Raw genomic sequence first — 20822 nt, forward strand, 5'->3', positions numbered from 1 at the left:
CGGACTGTGATGGCGGACGGGATTGTCTTCAGTGCCAGTCAGAGAGCTGCGGGAGAAAGTCATCCGAGGCGTCTACTCTCTGGCCGATCCCACACCGTGTAGCCGCTTCGCAGGGGGGCTTCTTGCGTGTGTTACATATGCTGTCCCCTCCCTGTGTCATAATATGTTGGACAGGGAACCCTTGGAGTACGACATTAACCCGGATAAGAAAGCAGACAGTGGTGATTTGTACTAAAAGCAGTGATACAATAAAAATAAAACACCGAAAACACGTAGAAAAACAACACAGGAATACGGAGCCGAGGACAGGGACAGCCGTCCGAGATGAAATTCGCCGAGCACCTTTCAGCCCACATCACTCCCGAGTGGAGGAAACAGTACATCCAGTATGAGGTAATGATGATGTCTTGTTTTGTGAGAAGATACAGGAAACGTGTGGAGTTTCTTTTCGTGAAATGTCGTTGGCATCCAGGGCAGCGATGTGTCTGTCATTCCTCCGACGGTCGTAAACGCACTTGCAATTTATTTTCAGATATTGCCAGCCTACCTGTTTAACCACTTGCAGGTGTTTATTACCTATCTGACATAAACAGACTGATGCTCACTAACGTGTATGCGCGTCTCGGTGCTGCAGTGCATGGGGCCACCTGCATGTCTGATCATAATAATATATCTGCTCTGTTATTCGTGATCGTACACTGCACTGCCATATGTTTTCTACTAATACTGTTAGATATCCGCCAAGAGGTTATTAGGCAGTTTACCAATAACTATCAGCATTGGCCATTATGTCCAGGACCTGAGGGCCATGGTCTGGGTCTCTGCTAATTCATTGGACATTTGCCTATTCGTGTTTTCATCTTTTTAAATCAACGTGGTAGTCATACTTAGATGTCATACTTGCTCTTATTGTATTGCATAATGATGTACTTGATTACAAGCATGCTGCAAACCTCTTTGCACTTGTTTTGTTTTTGAATGTCTATGACTTTTGATACTGTTTTCTGTTATTGTTAATATTCTCAATGACTGTTGCTATTATTATTATTACTACTACTACTACAAATTACAATAACAACATCTGAAACGCTGATTATAAGAGGAGATCAACCCTAGGACTCATTTCAGTGACTAGTGTGCTGTTCACATTAATGGAGGTGAGATTGAGTGATGCATTGCCAGAACAGTCTTTGTCCGACTTGTCATTAAAACGGGCGGGTCAGATTCTCGCCTTTTGTAGGGGTTGTCCCAGACACTGGCTACCTTGATATCAAAAGAAGAGAGACAAAATGGTGTTTTATCTTAAGGAAAAAAATCAAATTATACAGTAGAGCCTGATATAATTAAAAATAAAACCCAGATTATTTTTTTGCATTATGTGTAGAGCATTTACTGTTGGTGAGTATATTAGCACCTGCATAATGGTAATGATAACCCTCCCTGTTTTGTTTGGTTCAAAGGCAAATTGATCAGGCTGATTATTATAATACATTTTTGTGTTGCAAGCTACCATTTATTGGAAATTGATATTAGTAATAGCCTACTAATGATAATCATAATTATAATAGTAGTAGTATATAACCGTACAAATGTGTAGACTTTCATTTAAGATTGAAGAAAACTACAGCGAAGAAGTGCTTTGCCTTTGTTGACTATACACGATATAATATCTTGCATTATTTAAATCTTAAATGAAGATGTGTCAGTGAAAGTTGTTGATTTTAGTGCTGGATCTCCTTTGTTTCAAAGGAATCCATGCAATTCTCTCTATATTTAATATGCTTCCTTCCTACTTGATATACAAGGATTATGTCTGGGTGGAAAAACTGGTTCAAAACATTCTGTAGCATATCAACGTAAATGCCTTTGGTTAAATAATTATATATGCCTGTTTATTAATTATCATAGCACTTTTTCATTTTCTTTATCAGTACAGCCTCAGCCCTGTCACTCGCCCTACAGCCGCACACTTGTGTGGTGCTTTTTGGTGGGTTAAACAAATTCAGTTTTGTTCTATAAATTATGGACAAAGCAGCAGATGCCTGCTATCACAATATTGAACATCCAGTTTTCGGTTCACATCACTCTCTCTCGGCTGCCAGCTGCAGCACGCTACGAGTGTGGAAGTGCTGCCGAAAGGTAGTCAGAAGGATGGTTTCCTTCAATTGCACTTCGTGTGGTTACAATCATTAGGGCTTTGGCACTTCATTGGACCTCATGAAGAGCATTTTCAGCTCATTTAGCAAAGGGTAAAAACTGGTGCCGTTTTACTATTTGGAAAGCGTGTTCTCAACATTGTTGGTATGTGAGCATGCACAATCTAATATGCATTTCAGAGCTGTGCAGTTGCCAACATTTTGAAAGATGATTTAAGTCTGTTCAAATTAGAAGCATGGAAACTGCCAGCCTTGGCTAGTTTTCACTGCCTTCCAATGGTATTTATCTGCAGTATCGTTCTACGTGTTTTCTGGGAAGAGCATGTTTTCCAAGTGACTGGAGGGTGAGATGTTGCATGACCTGAATCGGCTAACAATGGCAGGAGTATGGGAGCAGATTTCTAGCCAGATGTTATAAGGAAAGAATAGTCAACTGTCATATTTTAGGCCAAAAATAATGTGAATGTTTAGTGGGTGATCAGCAGGTATACCCTGAAGTGCCTTTCCTCTGTAAAAAACTGTATTGTGGGCAGTGATGGTATTTATTTATCAGGTTCCTAGAAAGCTTGGAATTGCACTTGGAAGTTTGCCATGCATGCATGGTGATGGGCCTTATTTTTTTTTATTTGCTAAGGCAGGAAGCTTTGCCTGGGAGCAGGAGTTAGAACCAGAAAGACACCTTGAGACCTCTTAGATTACCTCAAGGCCGGGCATAAGTGTGGGAAAAATCTTCCATGTGAAAATATCATGCTGTATATCTTCACTGAAATTGAGTGAACGAATGCACCTGAAAATAGAAACTGAAGAAGCAGTGTTCCAGTCAAAATAATTGCTGGAGTGCTGAGCTGAAGTTAAACTACTGGATGGAAATGCTGAATGGAAAGTAACCTCCCAAGATGCTTTAAAAAAAAAGAAAGAAAGAAAGAAAGAAAGAAAGAAAAACATCAGCTACCAAAGCAGCCTGCATGTTATCACAGGTCTGTCTCTAGTTCATTTCCCAAAACGTCGAATAGTTTTCCTCTGAAGACTTGAGAAATAGGGTTGTTAAAACTGAGCAATATTTTGCTCAAAGCAATTACCATCCCTGTCTTTGACCCCTTTTTGAAAAGATACCCCCACCTGACAGACTGGTCACGAGGGAAGCTTTAGATGGGAGATTGCCCATGTACTCGGTTTTTTGAGTCTTGTTTTTGTTTTATTGCCCCAAAAAACAAAGCCAGTTATTTTTCCTCCATCCTTTTAATGTATTTCAATGGGATCAGCAACCAATTTGGAGGGCTATTCTGCGAGCCATCAGGAAGCCCATTCCCTCACTTACGTTTATGAGGAAGTAGGCAGAAGTGGAGACGGACATTACTTAATGTGCGGTAGCCCTGCAGACTGCCAAATGAACTGTTGTCATCCTCTGAGTAATGCCGAATCTCATAGAGTGAGCCTGGCATGTAATTTATGAGTTCCGTTATGTGTTTTCGTTTGTTGATTTCTTGGTCGGTTTGCTTCTGTTTTTGTTCTTTTCAAACTTGGCTGCAGTAACACTTCTGTGTCGTTTTGTTTTGTTTTCCAAAGAATATGATTAGAAGCTGTTGGCCTTTCTAAATGCAACCTTTTTCAAGTCTTTATTTAGTCATGATAGTATAGTAGAGTGGTACTAGGGCTTACCACTGTCTCCGCTCTGAAAATTACTAGGAGGCAACCTCAAGTCTGTCTTTACGTGAATAGCGTGAAATCAGTATTTAAGCACCAGTTGCATTTCAGCCAGCTTTTCGCCTTGATTTTGCCTTTCTCCGGCTGAGAAACACAGTGTAGCAGAATTTTGATGACTTGAAGCATGAGAGGAAATTCTGACATAGAGAGCAAATAAGTGGATAAGAACAATTGTACATATCAAAACTTGGGCTTGCCCTTGTGTTCAAAAACACACTTCAAGCGTTTTTGCTTTTTTTGTGTCTTAAAATGGATAACAGCACTTTCATGCTGCCGTGTGGCTGTTTAGTATTCTTTGCTACTCTCCGAATAGCAAACAGATCTGCGGGGGCTCAGGAAGACAAAAACAAGACTATTAGAAACATATTGAAGTCTGATTCTGATACTGCATGTAGGCCTAGAGGGGCTGTGACAGGAGTCAATGGAGTCGGCTGATGCTGAAGTTATTATCACCCCTGCCAAATAATACTGCAAAGCCTGCAGCACAAACTAACATGTAATATAACACTTTTTATCTGTTCAGTGTACCTAACTCTGAATGCACACATGAATGCATTGAACATTCTCTCCTTCCTACTTCCTTACTGTTTTCTAACTGAATGCTACAGGTCTGTTTAATGTTTTACTTTTTTCCTACACATCATACACTGGCTTCAAATCCAGGGGGTAATTGATGAAGTGGTTATTGATAATGAATTGATGAATTTTTTACTATTGAACATTATAGCTGGTATAGCTGTTTGCATTTCATAAATGAGCATTTATTATTAAACTTTAGCCTCTGCATTTACATTTTCAACCTGCAAAACTGCCATCTATCAAATCAGTTAAAGGCGTTGTGTGTCTGTGATGTCATCATCAGCACACCTTGACGCCACTTTAGTCTCATCAACCCCTCAGCATTGACAGGATTCATGTATGTCTTCAGTGTTGGTTACCCTGTGTGGACTGTCCTGATAGGTATTGAATGTAGTTTTTTCATGGCACACCCTACATTACAATTTGATTGTGTTGGCTACTACAGTTGAGTTGAACTGCATTTTACCCTGTCTGTCTCTCTATATCCTCTATGTTACACCCATTTCTAGTGGGAACCTTTGTTTCAAAAAGCTTTGTCTCATTGTTATCGGTACCCCCCACCAACTATCATGGTTCCCCTTGTATTAGATTCCAAACTGCTTTTGGCTTTTTGGAAAGCTGGGAAAACTGTTATTTTGATCTTGCTTTCTCTTTAGAATGGCTTAAGAACGCACACACACACACACAGATGAACCTGCCCAGGTACAAAGAGCAATACTGTATTAAAAACAACAGTTTAAACATTGACAGTCCAATATGCATGTTCAATTTGTATGGCCTCCTGATTTACAAATCATTTAATGTCATGATAATAAGAAAAGAGGTCTGAAATTATATATATAATAAAGAGGTGAGTGCCTGCATGTAGATGACTGTAGTAAAAGAAAATGCAATCAGCTTTTTTGGGGGTGGGGGAGGGGGGAATAAAAACCTCCATTCACGTGTTAAAAATGGAGAAGCTACAGTAGTGTTTTGCAATTCGGATTATTAGGTTGCTGATATGGTAAGATTGTGTCTGAACGGAAGTCTGGTAAGGGCATTGTGATTTGGTTTACAGTTGAATGCAGCAGGCCCACAAAACAAATTCCAGGAGTGTACACAGTGCCGACTGATTTAAAGGTCTACTTGTAACCCACTGACAAACACCCAAAACATCAAAATATAATTAATTACATTAAATAAAGGTGGGTCGTGCCATGCCAACTCAACCATAAAAGGGACATTTGGTTGCTTGACCCCCTTAGATTTAGCAAAAAAATATTCCCTGGGTATTTCCCAGTATGTTGCATTAAAAAATACTAGTCATTGTTTAAAAAAAAAAAAGAAAGAAAAAAGTGTCAAGAAAGTTATGTTTCACATGCAAGTTTATAACCCCACTGGAAGCGTGCCCTCTCAGCTATGACACTAGATCTAGCCAGAAACAAAGTTTACTGATTTCCATGACATCTGATTGCATGCAATCCGAATGCAGCCCACGATTTCCTTGAAGTTTCTTCTAAATTTCACAGTGAAATCGCAAGAAATCCAATTACTTGCGATTTCATCCGATTTTATGCAGTAGAGCAGAGTCTTGTTTTCCCAAAATCTTATGAAATCGCCCAGGACAAGTATCCAGTCAGAGAGCAAGAAGGAGTCACAAGAGAACATTTACAACATGACTGGGAACCTTGAACAGCAGACAGGAATTGGACAGGAGAAGAGATCCACAGAAGCGCCAGTTTTCTCACTGTTTACGGCTACTGTCACGTACACATAAAACTGTGGTAAACTGCCAAAAGCCATTAATTAAATAAACATTAAATACATGTATTCCTTTCAGTCTCGTATTTCTTAACTCCCACTTCGTTTTCCTCAAATCATAGTCGTGTATCTTATACATGGGGTTGCTCTTTTTCACAGATCTTCTAGTGTTTTGATTTTACTGTGTTTGCCTAGTAATTACATAAAAAGTTATACATTTATATTTATAAATATTATGTTGTATACTGGTAAGTTAGTCTTGATTAGTCTGTTCAAGTTTTTTTTTTTTTTTTTTTTTTTTAAGATGGCAAAAGTGAAATTATCTCAGTTTTGGATAACGTACAGTTTGCAACTAATAATAATAATACTAATAATAATAATACAAACCATACATTTAATTACAATAACACACACAAATGTATATATGTATAATTAGGGCTGTCAGTTGATTTAAAATATTTGATCGGTTAATCAATTGCCATTAGACTTTAAGTGGTTGTGCCACACAGTAATTTAATACATACTAGGCATTGATATTACAGTATAACAACACTGTAACGTTAATGGTAAAAAAAAAAAAAGAAGCTACTATTTATGTATTTATTTTTACTAATGATTATAAAAATAACAGTAACATTATACCCTAGATAACATAACAGTTTTTATCAAATACTCTCTTTTTGACCAAATATTTGTATTTATTTTAGAGGAAGTCATTGCACTCTCAAAACTCTTGGGTCGTGTTCTATGGTATCGCTGGAATTCTGCAGATCTGCGCTACACGAACGTGACCATGATTCTACTGACACCACACACCTTTGGTTTTCAGAGCTTTTCGAATTGTGGACTTGCAGATAATGGATTGTGGACGTGTAGGACCTGCATCCTCTACAGGATAAAACCTATCAATGTTTTTGTATTTTATTCTTGAAAGCCCTCTTTCCTTATGAACTGAACAAGGTGCTACCATGATTGCATCTTTTTCTTGTCAAGGTCCCTTTTGCAGTTTAGATCGATCTTTGGTCAGGTTGAAGGGGAAATTTAAAAAATAAAGAAAAAGGAAAGAAAATAATATATACCTGGCGCTTCTATATATATATATGACTAGCATTTTTCAACTCCGCATACCTGAAAACCCCCAAGTGAATTTGTTTAACAAAATCTGACAGAGTTAGCCAACAACCTTGGTACAGTGAGGGAAAAAAGTATTTGATCCCCTGTTGATTTTGTACGTTTGCCCACTGACAAAGAAATGATCAGTCTATAATTTTAATGGTAGGTGTATTTTAACAGTGAGAGACAGAATAACAGCAAAAAAATGCAGAAAAACGCATTTCAAAAAAGTTATAAATTGATTTGCATGTTAATGAGGGAAATAAGTATTTGATCCCCTATCAATCAGCAAGATTTCTGGCTCCCAGGTGTCTTTTATACAGGTAACGAGCTGAGATTAGGAGCACTCTCCTAAAGGGAGTGCTCCTAATCTCAGCTCGTTACCTGTATAAAAGACACCTGTCCACAGAAGCAATCAATCAATCAGATTCCAAACTCTCCACCATGACCAAGACCAAAGAGCTGTCCAAGGAAGTCAGGGACAAGATTGTAGACCTACACAAGGCTGGAATGGGCTACAAGACCATCGCCAAGCAGCTTGGTGAGAAGGTGACAACAGTTGGTGCGATTATTCGCAAATGGAAGAAACACAAAATAACTGTTAGTCTCCCTCGGTCTGGGGCTCCATGCAAGATCTCACCTCGTGGAGTTTCAATGATCATGAGAACGGTGAGGAATCAGCCCAGAACTACACGGGAGGATCTTGTTAATGATCTCAAGGCAGCTGGGACCATAGTCACCAAGAAAACAATTGGTAACACACTACGCTGTGAAGGACTGAAATCCTGCAGTGCCCGCAAGGTCCCCCTGCTCAAGAAAGCACATGTACAGGCCAGTCTGAAGTTTGCCAACATCTGAATGATTCAGAGGAGAACTGGGTGAAAATGTTGTGGTCAGATGAGACCAAAATCGAGCTCTTTGGCATCAACTCAACTCACCGTGTTTGGAGGAGGAGGAATGCTGCCTATGACCCCAAGAACACCATCCCCACCGTCAAACATGGAGGTGGAAACATTATGCTTTGGGGGTGTTTTTCTGCTAAGGGGACAGGACAACTGCACCGCATCAAAGGGACGATGGACGGGGCCATGTACCATCAAATCTCCTTCCCTCAGCCAGGGCATTGAAAATGGGTCGTGGATGGGTATTCCAGCATGACAATGACCCAAAACACACAGCCAAGGCAACAAAGGAGTGGCTCAAGAAGAAGCACATTAAGGTCCTGGAGTGGCCTAGCCAGTCTCCAGACCTTAATCCCATAGAAAATCTGTGGAGGGAGCTGAAGGTTCGAGTTGCCAAACGTCAGCCTCGAAACCTTAATGACTTGGAGAGGATCTGCAAAGAGGCATGGGACAAAATCCCTCCTGAGATGTGTGCAAACCTGGTGGCCAACTACAAGAAACGTCTGACCTCTGTGATTGCCAACAAGGGTTTTGCCACCAAGTACTAAGTCGAAGGGGTCAAATACTTATTTCCCTCATTAACATGCAAATCAATTTATAACTTTTTTGAAATGCGTTTTTCTGGATTTTTTTGTTGTTATTCTGTCTCTCACTGTTAAAATACACCTACCATTAAAATTATAGACTGATCATTTCTTTGTCAGTGGGCAAACATACAAAATCAGCAGGGGATCAAATACTTTTTTCCCTCACTGTATGTAATGATCTTGTTGATTTGCATATCCTGTTTTTTACATCCACCTTTCCATGTTCTTAAACCGTTTTGAAGGGTTTAGCCTACATATATGTACATTTAGTCTTCCATTGGAATGGATGTTGGCTGGTAGGCCTTGCCTCTACCCTGTGACTACAGTCTTACCATGCTGATGAATACACAGTCACATTGGTCTCCTAGGATCTTATATTAAAGAAAAAAAATTGACCTCCCATTGTCTTCCATTAGTCTGTTGCAGAAGTCTGTGGGCAGTCCATTATTAACCAATTTATAATGTTTTGCCCCCTGTACTAAACTAATGTCATTCTCTCTTGTTCATAAGAACATAAGGGAGTTTACAAATGAGAGGAGGCCATTAGCCCCATCGTGCTCGTTTGGTGTCCATTAATAACTAAGTGTTCCAAGGATCATATCCAGTCTGTTTTTGAATGTCCCCAAATCACTGGGGAGTTTGTTCAGATTTTGACAACTCTGTGTGAAGAAGTGTCTACTGTTTTCTGTCTTGAATGCCTTGAAGCCCAATTTCCATTTGTGTCCCAGGGTCTGTGTGTCCCTGCAGCTCTGGAAACGCTTCTGTGGTTTGATGTGATCTATAGCTGCAGTTGGATGAGCAAAGAACTCTAAAAGATTAGTAAGACATGATCTGCCTCGTCTAAAACCATGTTGACTATTTCCAAGAATATGGTTTTCATTAAGATGCTCCTCTATTTTCTGTCTTTCTGTTTTACAAGTAATGCAGGTGAGACTGATTGGTCTGTAATTTCTTGGTTCAGTTTTGTCCCCTTTCTTGTGGATTGGTATGACATTTGCTGTCTTCCAGTCAGTTGGCACATCCCCTGTTCCAAGTGTCATTTGGAATATTTCAGTTAGTGGCCTATAAATAATTTCCCTGATTTCTGAAGTCTGCTAGTCCCTTTAGTACCTCCTCCTCATTTATCCTGATCTCTCTTAGAGTTTGACTGGACTGATTGTTAACCTGTGGCATGTTATCCGTTTTTTCTTTTGTAAAAACCTCTATGAAATACTCGTTAAGAACATTTCCCACATCTTGTTTATTTTCCAAGATACTTACATTTTTGCCCTTTAGCTGTTTAACTTCCTCCTTTATTGACCTCTTGCTGTTGTAGTTTTTAAAAACGATCTTTGCATTAGGTTTAGCTCCAATAGCTATGTTTCTTTCTATTTCCCTCTTTGCTTTCCTGATCCCTTTCTTCACATCTCTTTACAGTTCAATATGTTCTTTGTATTTTGTTTAATCTCTATCACTTCTGTATGGGCTGTACAATATGGTTAACAAACTGAAATGACTACTGAATCCACCAGAGTCACAGAAATCCCAAATCCTTTGCAGGATAGGAGGCATTACTTCTGCCCTGTGAGAACACATCACTGTCCCTAGTCTTGACACAGACTGAAGGCCGAAGTGAAGCATTTCAACACCAAATCCTCTCGACTTCTCCTGACTCTGGTCCATGCTGACAAAAATAAAGCCTTGAATGAAATAACACAAAACGCAAATGCCATTGTAAATGTAAATTGCGCACTGTAAATGTATTTTTAAATTAGTTTTTAAAAGCACTTAGTTTCACGTCATTGTTCACAAACACTCGCTATGTTTAATAAGCACGTTAAGGGGGTGAACAGTTCCTGCTTTTGCTCAGTACATTTCTAACCCTCTAGTTACTGTGACAGCTTCTGCAAACCTCACTGTGCATCATCTGATATAATAGTTGAAACACTTGTTATATTAAAAAATATATAAATGCATCACATAATATGTGTATTGTTTTGGAGTGGTGTTTAATACAAATACGCATTTTAACATATGCCTGTTTGTATAGTTACAATTATTAATATATATTGCTTATTTTACAGCTGTTTTACCGACTACATAACAACAGGACATTTACTTTAATTGCAGATTCTGAAGATGTCGGCCCCATTCAAACAAAAAAATAAAAATAAAACTGGGTTCAAAGATAGGACCTTTACATTGAATTGTTGGAACTACAGAAGGGAAATCTTTTGTTTGTAAATGGAAAAACTTGATCTAGAAATCAAAATGTTAAAGTTAAAAATGGCAAGATTCGAGTTAAATGGGGAAGGAGAAAGTATTATTGTAATTTATTAAGAGTTGTTGGTTGTAAATACAGTTGTCATTCTTTATAATAGATACTAGATAATAGATTTGTAATAGTTCACCTAAAGTATTAATACAGTTTTTATTAATTAAATTAAACATTTCAGTGTCAAATTAGTTGCAACTATTATTAGTTAAACTTCCATTACTTTGTATTTATGCCCTTTCATATAAAAAAAAAAAAAAAATTACTAGGCATATGTGCTACCATGTTGGTTTCATGTCAGTTTCTATAGCAAGAGATGCCTTTTTCCCATTTAAGCCTGGTGTAGGGTAGGCTTAAAAAATTACTTCAATTTAAGACCAAACTGATACTAAGTTTTTTTTGTGCAACAGGCCTATTTATTTTGGGCTTAAATTTAAGTCTTAAGACATTAAAAACATTTAAGACCTTTTGTGTAACTGGCCCCTGCACAGGATCCTAAATGATCTTGTAGGATCCTACAGGATCCTGTCAAGATTTCTACCAGGGTTATTAAACACGGGTTCAGGCTGTGGAAAACTATACAATACCAGTGGCTTGAGCTGACTTGAGACAGGGGGCACCTGAAGCAGTGTGGACAGACTTGAAATAATTAAATGTTGATAGTCTCCTGGAATAAATCATTTTCTGTTTGCTAAGATGGAATAAATTGAGCAGGAATTGATGCATCAGCACTATCAGCAGAGGAAAGCTCTTTAAAGGCATGTGACCACAGTCACATAATAATATGCTTTTAATCATGACAAGCACTGCAAAGAATTAAACGCACTATCCTGTGATTCTTGTCTTAAAGTACCTGCTGTAGCTGCATATTTCCATACAGCTACCTTAACCGACATTGATGTGGTGATGTATCACCGAATCTGATAAACCACATGTGGAACATTAGCTGTGGTTAAAGGACAGACATTGAAATCTGTACAATTAGGGGAATATGTTTTGGGCTACCACTTCTAGGACCCCCTCTTTGTGTTTTCTGAGGTCAAAGACCAGAGCGGTGACATAATGCTATGTAACACAATTTTTGTTCCTGGGTAGTATAGAAAATCGCTATTATTCCCCACAAATTTTGCTTTTGTGACCAGGAGAGTGATATTTTGAAATTCAACTATTTCCAATGAGAAAACGGGTGAATTTGTGTATTTTCGTTTAGTATATATACATGTTAATTTGGATTTGGATTTCCCTAGGTCTAGTCTATACAGGTGTGCAATTAGCTTTTGTTATGGTGATTGATTAATTACCTGAATAAATGCCATGTTTTAACATGTTCACCATACATTTACGCACCCTCATGCATTTTTGGTGATGTTTGCCTGTGGCTGGTAAGTTTTTTTTCCTTTTACCAGACACAGTGGCTAGTGGCCAAAAAAGTTAATTTTTTCCCCTGATGGACACCTAAACATAATAGACATATTTGACTAAATGTGGTGGTCTCGAAGTATTTGATGAAAAATCATTTTGAGCAACAGAAATACATTTTAAGGAGAGTGGAACCATGTTAAAGGGACATGATTAGTCTGTGAATCAATGTGAATGCCATTAGCTTCAGGAAATCTTGGTGTTATTGTGATTTAGTCCTGCACAAAATGATTATTCCATTTATTCAGATTGGTTTCACTTGGAGCTAAGCAATTGTGTCCTAGTGATAGTAAGTGCTTTGATTTCCTTGTGTATTAGATGTCAGGTTATTCTAATCACACGATCAAGTGACAATTAGTATTTGAATTCAAAACGGTTGGCATGCTTTTGAAATCAACACACAGACCTTGAAAGCACGGCTATAAGGAAGATTCTTATCTTTCGCCAGGTGATTCCGTTTCCCTTGTTTTGGCCACAGTGCTGTTTAATCGGCACTAACTCTTGGAACTGTGGTTCAGTTTTAAATGTCAATTGCCTCTCTCGGGGTCAGTTCTTACCCCTCCGAGAAAAATATATGCAACTGTCAAATAATAGTTTTATGCTGCATATTGTGATTTTACTGAAGGAATCACAGCGCAGGATCAGGGCATGAAAATCCATGCTGAGATGTGCTAAGATTTCCCACCAGAAGCAATATTTGCTTTTTTTTTTTTTTTTTTGTCTGTCTTCAGTGTATTAAAGGGGTCATGAACTGAGAAATCAAAATTCCCTTCATTTTTTGACATATAAGAGGTAATTGTACTATAAAAACATCCTGTAAGTTTCAGAACTCAAAACTTTATCGTTAGTCTAAAAACAGCTTACATTGAAGCCAATCTGCAAAAACGACAGGATTTGGAATGTGCCACTTTATTACGTAATAGTTTGTCTAAACCCCGCCTCCACAGAAGATCAACGCCTGCTTCTACATTACTGCCTGCTTAGCCCCGCCCACAGAATAACACATATAGTAGGTAAATAACAAGAGAGGCAAACGCAGTTCTATGCAGAAACCAAACGATAAAGATGGCTCCGAAGACAACAAGTTTTTTACTTTAATGAAAATGATGGGCGATGAATATAAGAACGACAGCTTGACAAACGATGGTACATTCATTTATACTTCGTTTACATGAAGCAGCGCGAATTATCCTTTGTCAGATATAACTGTATTAATGCCTAGTATCTAAACTTTATATGCAACAACCAATGAAATATAAAACGTGTAATATGCATAAATGTTAACAACATAATGACACAAACCGCTTTCTGTAGCGTCTTCGGCTAAACTCTAATATAATGTAATAGGCTAACTACCTCACAAATACATAAAGTATGAATATAAATATAGATGATTATTTACCACGCTGTCGCAGGCTGTAGTATCAATGCCATTTGAGGTGCAGGTTCGTTGTCTTCTGATTCGGGATCAGACTCTGGATCAAACATGTTTGGCTGAATTTCACCGGCTGCCATTTCTCAACATCGGAAATTTTCAAAACAATTCCACACGTATACTGACGGGGAGTTGAAATCTTTTTAAATATGTAAAACTGTTAGCCAATCATACCAGTGGGCATTTACTTCCCAGTCTACAATCCACCATGCCTATTCAAATGGTGTGTTCCGATGAGGGGGGTCAAAACAGGACAGAAAATAGCCTATTACTTTTTTTGATGTAAAAATCTTGATAACATTATAAGTGGACCTCGGAGAACAATACAAAAAAAAAAAAAAGGCAGTTCATGACCCCTTTAAAATATGTTGATTTTATAGAACATATAGGCCTACTTTTACAATAATAACTAACTTATCCACTAAATTGTAACAGGTTTAAATTCCCTGTATAATCTTAACTGAACCAGATCTGAATTGAGTCCAAATGACAAATTGATACAAAAACCCATAGATTCCTCTCATTGTTGGACTGAACTACCATCTAATGACCCAGTGGCCATTTAACCTCATCCAAACACTCAAGCTTGCGGTTGCTGACAATGTCTTATATGAATAAAACATTTTTTGTTTCCTTTTGTCAGAACCATTTTCAGATATCTTATTTTACACACTTTCTCCCTTACGTTTACGTCAAGACATTCTGGCATGCGATTTCTGACGGGGATGGTTTTTTTATAACATCACAGCCAGGGATTTGCTGCATTTCCACCAATGTGTCACCAGTCTGTGGTGACTGCACTGACTGTGGGGTGTATGCAGCAGGCGAGCAGGCTCTTCTGAAGTCTGCATGCAGATCTGAGCCCTGTCCACTGACTCTCTCTGAAGGAACCCTTTTGCACTAGACTCACACTAGCCTCCAAATCCACTACAGGTTCAGGTTTTCTTGTTATCTGTAATTGTTGAACGCTGTGTTGGTGGGGGTAGGGCAAGCCAATTCAGCTAATGTAATGGAAGAGTAAACTGTCAAAACACATTCCCAGCATTTTAATGCTGATCAGTCAGGCCAGTCACGTCTACTGACCAGCTCCTACACAAGAGCAACAGCGGTTTCTGGTATGCCTCTCTCCAAGCTGCCTACGTTTCTTTATTACATTTTGATTAAGCTGTCGGTCTTCAGGACTCTGCTGCACTGTGTAGAAGAAATCTCTTATAGCATTGTCATACTGGACAGTGACTCTATAGTCTTGGTGAATACAATGTCACATTTGTCTTTTACGCTCAGTTATTAAAGAACAACTGGACCTTTATTGTCTTTCATTAATCTGTTTGTCACGGAAGTCTGTGTATACTACATCAGTATTAGCAGATTTATTATATTTTGGCTGTATTTTGCCTGTATTTTACTAGTGTCTGTCCATCCCTCTGGTGCTTGGGATATAAACTAAAATAACTATTGATTTGATCTACAGAAACACAATCTTTGACATTATTTATCTTGATGGATCTCGTTAATGAAGAATTCTTGATGTGCAAAGCAAACTAGAAGCACCTTTTAAATAGGAAATATCAGGCATGGTGTAATTCCTAGAAGCCACAGTGCTGGCGTGTGAATTTGATGTTGTTAGGAGTGACAAAAACATGGTTTACAGAAAATGATGGGGATGAATACAAGTTGAAAGGGTACAAATAGTTTAGGAATCGAAGAGGTGGTGGGGTAGCATTATATATCAGAAATGACATTGAGGCAGAAGAACTCAAATTAGATCCTGCTAATGAAACAGAATCTTTGTGGGTTAAACTTTTGAATAAAAGATCTGGAGGGTTAGTGGTAGGAGTGGGAGACTAACTCAGATATTCAGAAATGTTGCATTTTACAATGTAATCAGGACTGCATGTACCAAGGATGTGGATGTTATAATGGGGGATTTCAATTTCCCAAACATAGACTGGGAAAGCCCAGTTGGGACTACAGAAGCAGAAATATATAAATGGTTGAGATGGTAAATGACTGCTTTCTAACTCAGTTTGTCCGGGAACCACCATATTTTCAAATGAGATAGACACAGAAGGGCATTAGTTAGAGAACCAACTGCGATCTGCTATCACAATATGGTTAGCTTTTACCCCTTTTCCACTGGCATATGCGAGCCGTGCTGGAACCGGGCTGGCGCGGCTCGGCTCGTTACCCACTGGCACTTTTGTCGAGCCGACCCGGAACCAGGCTGTGAATTTTCGGACCTGCTCCATACCTAGGGCTGGCCCAAGGCCGCGCCGTGCCGGGGGAGGAGTTAACTTAACTTGTCTTCACATACCGTCAGCCTACCCGATTTACTAGGTCTAAATAAATTTACAAATACTTAATACGTTAATAAAATACACCACAAATACATAACAAACTACTACTGCTATTTATATACTGGTAAAAGAATCTTAGGATTGATCTACACAACAAGTTAAGTTAATTAATTTGTTACCGTTTCTTCTTCATCTGTAACTTAAGTTGGCTCTTTAACCTCCAACATCCAAAAACTTTTTTAAACTCCTTCTCTTGCCTCTATCGCCTTTCACAATGTATGCATTTATTTACTTATAACAGTAAAAGCTGATCGCTTTTTAATTTGAATTAAACCATGGTAACAAGGATAAATCCAAACATTTGCATGCTGCAACACAGCTTTTGAAATAACGAAGCTTCGAAAATGTATAGCCTTCCCTTTGTTTAAGACCGAGTTCTATCCGAAAAACTCGTCTCTGCCCTGTTCATAGTCGGCGCATCATTAGTTAGAGAAGTTTTTAACGGATACTTCAAACATGAAGATTCGTACAATTAAACTAATAATACAGGTCAAATCTACAGGGAAGATCAGAATATTTCATTGTACTGAAATGTCATTATATTGCAAGAGTATGCGTTACTATTACTGGCACATATTTATATAGTTTACTTATTGTCATATTTTTGTTTTAACGAGATTTGTCCTGTATTTTATTTTACAATGTCAAAAGTCTAAAGTCTAAAATGCTTAATGTATCACAAAATGTACCTCCAGCATGTCAGTCTGCTGCTGTCCCTTTAGGAAAATCTGTGTGTTTTCATACATTGTCTGTCTGACATCAGTCGCGGCTACTAAAAAGACACCTTTCTCCAGAGGGTGACATGGTGGAGGTGCCTGCAGTCTGCAGTCCCTTTCTCCTGCAGTTGCGAGACAGCAGCCATGAGGAGCCAGGCTCTGCACAAAAGCAAGCTGACACCTATCTTAAACCCCTTCAACAGAAGTTCTGGAAAATTGCAGGCAACATTTGCCTGCTTTTTTCCTGTTGCACCCCATTCACACTGGCTTTGAATGCTGGAAAATTGCCGACAAGGATCCATTCACACAGAAAATAGAGATTGCCGGCAAGAGCACTGTAGCCATGGTAACGAGACGGTACAGAAGCATGTGGATCGAGAGAGGAGGCATGGACGATATTCTGTTCTAGATCTATGATCAATTGATTGCTTAAAACTATTTATTGCATTAAAATCAAAACTACCATCAGTGTCACTGTAATGTAGTCTAAAGGCTCTTTCACACTAGAGGTTTGTTTCATAATCAGTTCGGTTGTTTTGGAGAAGAGTGTGAACAACAAATGTGATTGGCAAACAAACCGAAACTAACTGAAACCACCGAAAGAGGTGGTCTTGTTCCATTTGGCAAATTAAAAGGGTTCAGTACGCTTGGAGATTGGAAGGTCTCAGTTATTTTTCAAAAAGAAAATTAACTTCACATTTCACCCAATAATGTGTAGTTTTGACTGTACAGTACCAGTTAAGATAAAATGCATATTTATGTATTTATTAATTGACTTATTGTTAACGGTAACATCAGTAATCTGACAATTGGATATTGGACTATATTCATCAAGGGTGTTACAAAAGGTATTTCTATTTTTTTTCTAAATGGAATATAATGCAAATTAAAGTTAACATGCATACATCACAGCGTACAATTTTATCTAAAGATGCTGTGCGACTTATTTGTTTTTTGGTTTGTGTGAGAAAATAAGTGTCAGAAATAACAAATTACTATAAAAACCCTTCATTTCATGTATTATGTAAAGTAGCGCTATGTTTGATATGGCAGTAGCAGTAAAATACTCCTAGATGGATATTTAGGGGACGTCATACTACTGTGTACATACTACATACTACATAATACTTATAAAGGCAAAACAATCACCATTTGACCCGGTCCGTTTCTTGTTGTGGTCACAAGTTCTTGTTCAAATGTGGCTTAACCTTGTTAAAATGCACACCTATTCTGATGGGTTACATCAGATAGCTGACGCACTGCATCGACCGCGCAAGGATGTGGAGCGTCATTTGCCGGCACATTGCTGGCAATTAGACTAGGAACCTTGCCGGCAACGATTTGCTGGCAATAATCCATTCACACAGACCTTGCTGACAAAAAAAAAATGCTGCCATACAGGCAAGTTATTTAAACAGTTGACAAAATGCAAAAGATGTAGCCTAGGCCTAGGCTACAGCGTCCTGTTTTCTTAATCCCTACTGTTTCTTTCTCTTAAACAACACCCAATGCTTCATTGGAACAAGGCACTTGAGTCAAAGTCAGAGAACTGTTCATCATCTGGCAGTTCAGTTAAAAGAGCTTTTAAACATTTCCTCTGTCTTTCCCCTTTTGACCCTGTTTATTACGTTATAGCCTCTGGGGGAGGAGCCGGGCTTCCGTGATAGTAGGACCAACTCAGAAATGTAGGATGGGCTGACAAACACTGAGCAAGAACATATTATCATCAACCTGCTGATTCTGGTGGCTATTAATTCATCTGAATGCAGGACATCAGCATTTTTCACCAAAGGATGAGACCATCACGTCTACTGATACAGACAGTATGGAACCTTTCTTCAAGGGTTTATCCCCATTGTTCAGGATTAGCCTACATTACATAATTAGTCTATAGCTTATAGATTCAGACACACTGTCCCAGTTGCTTCACATGTGCACTGCCTCCTGCCCCACCTTAATATCTGTATACAAAGGAGAATCAAAGGCAAACTAAACTAAACTGAAGTGTGTCATTGATATTTTTTGAAGGATGCCACCCAAATCTTGCGTTGACAAACAGGACTCCTTGATTTGATATTGTTGCTCAAAAATCCTATCTTCTAATAATTTGCATTGTATGTGATATTTTGTATATCCAATAAGACACTATGGTATATAAGAAAGTAAGTAACTAAGTAAATAAGAAAATAAGAAAGTAAATAAGTAAGTAAAAATTAAATTGCCTGGTATCTTCTCATGAGCAACTGGCAATTGCCAATATCAGATTAATCCTGTATACAAAAATACCTACTTTCTGATATATTCCATCCACGTATTAAGCTCAGATGTGGTCGCAACACCACCCCACCTTCACAATATTATTCAGGGATATTTAACATGGCTTAAATAGCTTTGAACATAGTCTGATGGAATTACTTGCCTCACGTGGGATGTGTCCAAACTATTCAGTTTACATGTGTGGTTATTTGTCTGCAGGATTGTCATGATAAGTAAAGACAAGTTTATTACTCATGTACACAGAGGAACAGAGGAACACAATGCCTCGCCAATCCTTTGCTGCTACTGGATATTATCTGATTTCTGTCTGAAAGTGTGCATTAATAGCTCGAAAATGGCAACACTTCTTGTCACTCACTCCTACAATCTAATGTTGCTATCAGAAGACTGCATGATGATCTCTCGGAATAAAGGTTGGTTCTGCATACAAATTGACTGCTTTGTTCAATTAGCAAAATTTCGATCCAGTCAGGTTCCATTTTCCCTCTGAATTGCAGTTGAAGCATTTCAGCATTCATAGGTGTTCATAGTTATTGACTTTGCTTGTTTTGTGTTATGTAACCTGCAAGCAAAGCTTAAGTTTAGTGTTTCCTATACAGTACGAATTAATTACCACCATGAGGGAGATAAAAATGAAACAAACTTATACTGACGGAGAATGATAAATAAAAAATAAATTCAATTTTTTAGTTTGTTGCTGAAGTTAAATTCTACTCAATGTTTTTGAAGTGCTAAATAAACATCTACTCTCAATTATACCGTCTTCTATTATTGTTTAGCATGTTGACCTTGTTTCCTGGGTAGGCCTCTAGCATCTCAAAAGAATGGTCCTGTGGAGGATGCAGCTTGGTTCTGCTTGGTCTGAGAATGGACCCACTCCCTATTGGAACGTAATGATCAATCACTGTGATTTGTTTACAAAGATGACTCTCTCTGTCAATTGATCCCTGCAATCTGAGAGGGGCTGCTTAGAAGGGATTCAACAGGTCTGAACCAGTGAGGAGGTTTCGAGAGAATAAGGAACTATTTGAAAGGAAAATGTGTAGGACCTCCTTCACCTAACAAGGCCCTAGTTGTCTTTAGTCTCTCAGAGGACAGTGCTGTATTGAGGAGCAGGGGCTGAGTGTGTAGCCAATGGGTGCTGATCAGGAGAGAACAATGACAGGGAAAGCTTTGCAGGCATCGGACAGACCTTCCTTTAGCACAAGGATAGAGGAGCAGCTCTTTCAATACTCATGCAGGTGGCACACAGCAGTGGTGCCATGCTTACCGTGCCTCTCAAGAGTATTCACCCCCCTTGGACTTTTCCACATTCAATTGTGTCAATGAGTATTTTTTCCCACGGTCTAGTCTGCCTGGCTTTTTTGGACAGTAGTTCATGCTCAAGGTACACCTGTTCACACTGTACCTGTAATTTGTCAAGTTAGTTGTTAAATTGCGTTAAAACATTCTCTGATGTGAAAAATCAGTTTTTTATACCCCCCCCCCTCCACATTCTGAAATGGGGGGGTGGGGGAATACTTGGTCTGAGTAAGAATACAACATTTCAAACAATATTCTGGAACCAGACAGTCTACTGAGAA

At 38.6% G+C, this 20822-nt stretch overlaps 1 protein-coding gene across 2 annotated transcripts in view; it reads left to right on the plus strand.

Moving 5' to 3' along the window:
* LOC136714928 (xenotropic and polytropic retrovirus receptor 1 homolog) overlaps positions 1–20822 on the plus strand; it is a 155716-nt gene continuing 134894 nt past the window's right edge. For both annotated transcript variants that reach the window (XM_066692559.1, XM_066692560.1), the window contains exon 1: positions 1–393. In XM_066692559.1, the coding sequence (XP_066548656.1) occupies positions 325–393 (69 nt within the window). In that variant the 5' untranslated portion in view covers positions 1–324. The remainder of the gene's footprint in view (positions 394–20822) is intronic.

The sequence above is a fragment of the Amia ocellicauda genome, chromosome 19, assembly GCF_036373705.1.
Source record: "Amia ocellicauda isolate fAmiCal2 chromosome 19, fAmiCal2.hap1, whole genome shotgun sequence".
NCBI classification, from domain to species: Eukaryota; Metazoa; Chordata; class Actinopteri; order Amiiformes; family Amiidae; genus Amia; species Amia ocellicauda.